Source organism: Dendrobium catenatum, unplaced genomic scaffold (genome assembly GCF_001605985.2).
Source record: "Dendrobium catenatum unplaced genomic scaffold, ASM160598v2 fragScaff_scaffold_621, whole genome shotgun sequence".
Lineage (NCBI taxonomy): Eukaryota > Viridiplantae > Streptophyta > Magnoliopsida > Asparagales > Orchidaceae > Dendrobium > Dendrobium catenatum.
The window spans coordinates 12,502,853-12,507,448 of record NW_021319083.1 but is presented as its reverse complement, the minus strand read 5'-3'; the positions used below and the strand labels follow the sequence as shown (position 1 = coordinate 12,507,448).

At 34.0% G+C, this 4,596-nt stretch overlaps 1 protein-coding gene across 1 annotated transcript in view; it reads left to right on the top strand.

Annotated features, from left to right (window-relative positions):
• LOC110112461 (cleavage and polyadenylation specificity factor subunit 3-II) overlaps positions 1-3,705 on the top strand; it is a 101,553-nt gene extending 97,848 nt beyond the window's left edge. The window contains exons 12-13 of the mRNA XM_028694991.1: positions 1,768-1,864; positions 2,469-3,705. Of these exons, the coding sequence (XP_028550824.1) occupies positions 1,768-1,864; positions 2,469-3,521 (1,150 nt within the window). The 3' untranslated portion in view covers positions 3,522-3,705. The remainder of the gene's footprint in view (positions 1-1,767; positions 1,865-2,468) is intronic.
• Positions 3,706-4,596: the final 891 nt, after the last annotated feature.

Genomic DNA, 4,596 nt, shown 5'->3' with positions numbered 1-4,596 from the left:
ATAAAAAGAATCTTTTATGTGCTTATCATGGCCAATTAATGAATGAGATGCTTACCTTAAGACCAAGTATTATACAAATTGTTGACTACAAAAACAACAACAACAAATCTTTATCCCACTATGTGAGGTCGTCTACATGAATCCTTTTTTTCCATTATGTCATATTAAGAGTCAAATTCTCATCTAAATCTAATAAAGAAATGTCATTTTTAATATCTTCTAACCAAGTATTTTTAGGCCTACATGTACCTCTCTTAACATAAGTCAAATCTAATACATCTACTTTCCTAATCAGGTCATCAAAAGGCCGCCGTTTTATGTGCCCAAACCATCTAAGGCGACTCTCTCTAATCTGGATGATAAACACTGTCGTTGCCATGTATCATGTCCTGGATGATAAAAGTTGAGGGTTGTGTTAGATAATCAACAACCATCGTAAAACTTGTCTAATAATCATGACAATTGTTCACTTCTTTGATAAATATATTGAACTAATGATCCCACGTGATTTCATGGAGAATCTTAAGTTAATCTTTTCTTAGAGTTCTTCATAGGAGTTGTTTGATGAAAGGTGATCTTACCTCTTCAATGGATCAAGCATTTCAGATTGCTTTTGAGTTGGAATTGTAAGAGATCAAAATTTTACTTGCACTTTTTATTTTCACATGTCTTAGCTTGACCCAATAGGTGGTCACCCATTGGCTCAAAAGAGAACTGATAGTTCTATTAGGCGAAAATACACTTGGATCATAAACCACATCCAATGACTCTGGAGGTTGACTACTGACCTGACTAGTGAGGCTCATAGAGTGGAAAACTAACATATTAAGCCACTAACTCACCACCTGATGGGCTAGGGCACCAAATCAAATTGTCCCGATGACATATTACCTTAACAATTGAGAATTGTCATGTCAAATTGACGGATTACTCTATTGATGCCTCATTTGCTTTTTGACAAATTGGTCAGAGTTGGTACGGAACTTGGGTAAAAGCAAACTGCCTTGATGAACAAACGTGGGAAAAGTAGTCATATGGTGTCAAATTTGAGTATGGAAGCGCCACTTGAGTGATCTGATGCTTCTGAGTAGTGGCCCGGCAACAATCGTCTCCCCACATTTTTCTCTATTAATTTCAGTCTGAGACCCATAAGGAAAGGTAGTTAACATCAGGTGAAGATTTTGTTATAGTAATTACTGATGACTTAGGGAAATTCATCAATGCTAGACCTTCTTGCATACACTTTATGGGGGAGTTATAAACCCTCAAAGTTAGATTTTTACCAGGTACCATTGTAGTTGTCTTCCAAAAAGCTTTTATGCTCTAATGTTACTGCTAGTTGATCATAATAATAAGTAAAATTATTGCCTACACCATAATCAACTTCACTATTTTGTGCCCAAACCCAACCCATTCAGATATATAACATGGTGAGAAAAAAAAAATAACTGCTCTAGAAATTATAACCAACTCAAGGTTTTTATAGGCATATTTTGCCATTTGAAAGGTTCTCATATTTCACGAACATATAGAATGATTAGTAGGACCCCTCTGATTATCATGGTACTTGAAACTACAATTAACCCTGATCTAATCTTCATCTCTTTTTGGATTATTGGAGCCTTTGGATATCTGAATTTCTTGTGATTGTATTTGCCTTCCCAGAATATTTGATTGCTTGATTTTTTTTTTTTAATTTTTTTTTATTTTGCTGCAAGAACTCTAGCATATTGATTGTTGTTTGATGGTTTTTTATTATTTTGGCAGCTACTGTGTTGCTGGAACAGTGGGGCATAAACTTATGTCCGGTAAACCTACTCGGATTGATTTGGACAAAGATACTTGCATTGACGTCCGATGCCAGGTTTGTTCAAAAGCTGTTCTCTACCTTGCTACCGGTGTTGCAAGTTTTATTTAGGCTTCATTTGGGACCGCTTTCTTACTGCTTCATAAAGTAGCTTTTTAGTACAAAAATTAAAATTTTTTTATTAGAAAACTGCTTTAAGAAGCAGTAAGAAAGCCATCCCTAATGAAGCCTTAGACTCAATGGTAAAAGTTTATCTACATGCAGTTGTTTTATTATGATTTACACGAAGATGGAAAAATCTGTTGGGTATCAATAAATTAGTTCCTCTAACTATTGCTCTTTTAGGAGAGACTATGCCAATGAACAACTCATTAAAAAAGGGTCTTCTCACAGAAATGCATTGTTATCTTTAAATTTTACTCCCTGATAAAGCGTCTTTCCGTAAGCAGTTTTGGCTCCCTGATAAACATGCAAGTTGCTTAAGGCAGAGAGAAGTATTTGCTATATTCTAGCATCATCAAAAGCCTAATACAACGAATTAGTAAAATTCATAACATAGTAACTCAAGGCTAACTATCTATCTATTATATTGTTAAGCATTGTTTTGCTTGTTTTTTTCCTTTCTGTTTCTTATGCTCTAAAAAGGTTTTATTCCTGCCAGATCCATCAGATGTCTTTCAGCCCTCACACTGATGCAAAGGGTATCATGGATCTCCTTAGCTTTTTATCTCCAAAACATGTCATACTTGTACATGGAGAGAAGCCTAAGATGGCAATATTGAAAGGAAGAATAGAGTCTGAACTTGGAATTCCTTGTTTTTATCCAGCAAACAATGAGGCTGTATCTGTTCCTGCCAGACAAACTATAAGAGTTGATGTTACCAAATCATTCTTAAGAAATCATTTTAATCGAAACTTTAACCGATCAAAGCATGAACTGCTTTGCGTTTCAGATACCATTATCAATCATGAAGAGATCTCAGAAATTTGCAGTAATGAAGGAATAGCTGAAGGCATTCTTTTGATGGAGAAGAACAAGATAGCAAAGATTGTTTCTGAAAATGACCTTCTTCACACATTGGATGCAAAGAAGCATACGGTTCAGCTGGCTTTCTGCTGCCCGGTCAAAGTAAAGAACAGCCTGCAATCACTAGACTTCTCTACTGGAGGAACCAAACCTCTCCCAGGAGAATCTAATTCCGAACCAAATCCCCCCCAGCCTGGAAAATTATTACGTGCGGCGTCCGGATTCGCCTCCGAACGAATCCGGACGCACCATGTCACCCAAGGCCCAGTGCATCTGAGTGACATAGCGCATCCGGATTCGCCTCTGGACGGTCCGGACACCGCACCTAATAATCTCTCCCAGCCTTCAGAAATGAACGCCTCATTTGAAACACCTTTTCATTCTTTACTAGAGTTACTATCAAGGGAGTTTGAATCCAAAATTGATTGCTGCAATATCCAGAAAACTTTTGATCATCTCCGGTTGAAATCATTTCAGGCTCGAATTTGTTTGAATGATCTTTGTTCCTACAGGATCCAGCAGGGGCAAAGTGACTGTAAAACTGAAACTTTCTTCTGCTGTAGCTGGTCATTAAGTGATGATATTCTGGCCAGAAAGCTTCTTGGTATCATGAGAGAGGTGGAGCTAGACATCTCCAATATAGCATTTCTATTACCAGATCAAGCAAGTGAGCATATGGAAATGTAAAATATCATTTATTCTCCCCTGGTCTACTTCCCAAACAAGTGAGTACTATTTCTACCAGCTTATTCTTAGAAGTTATTGGCTGTTTAACTATTTTTTTAAAAGTGTTTGCTTTTATGTTTTAAAATTACTTTTGTTGGGATGTTAGATCTCATCTCTTCTTTTTATTAAATGAATTTAACGATCAGAAATTTCTCTTTATGCGTTCAAGTAATCACTTTTTTGAACACCAATGTTGGCCTATCTCTTTGTTCATCATGCTATGATATCATGTTATCATGTTATGAAAAATAGTCGTTTTGTAGGGGTTGGAAGCAGTTAGTGTAGATGAAGGCTTTATTTGGGATGCATTTCTTACTATTTTTAAAGGAGTTTTTTAGTACAAAATTTTTTGAAACAAAAAAATTTTATACTAAAAAGTTTTTTAGAAAGCAGTAAGAAAGCTGCCTCAAACGAAACTGAAAGCTGTGAAAAAATTCTCTCAAATTCACTTTATTGGCATGAAATGGGTGCGATTAAGCATGAATTTTTTTCTTTTTAGGGATATGATTCAAATATAATTTGGATTAAAATGAATATATAGAACTGTTGCCAAAATTATTTAAAAAATATCATTCAAAATACACCCTTATTTATGTAGAAAATAGTTATTAACATTTTAATCTATTGCTTTTATGTATTATCTTATCATTTGCATCTAATATGATCAATTTTCACATGTTTAATAACGAGTAATTTATCAAATTATATAATTTATAATAAATCATTTAATAATTAATAAACACTCATACATGTTCACATGTGCATACCAATTTACTTGTTTTCATGTGAAAATTTAAATAATGGAGAAGAAAAAAATACGATAAGGTATCTAATTAAATTGTTAATATTGATAAATTTTAAAAATTTAAATTTATTTTGAGATTAATATAATATAAGTTTTGCTTGATTGTTCTTATTTTGTATTTATATTAAAACAAATTTAAACATTTGTAGAAATTTTGACCAAGTTTTTTTGCTGGAATATGTTGATACAAAATTTTTTCCTAGAAATAAGTCATTCACATATATTTTAAAT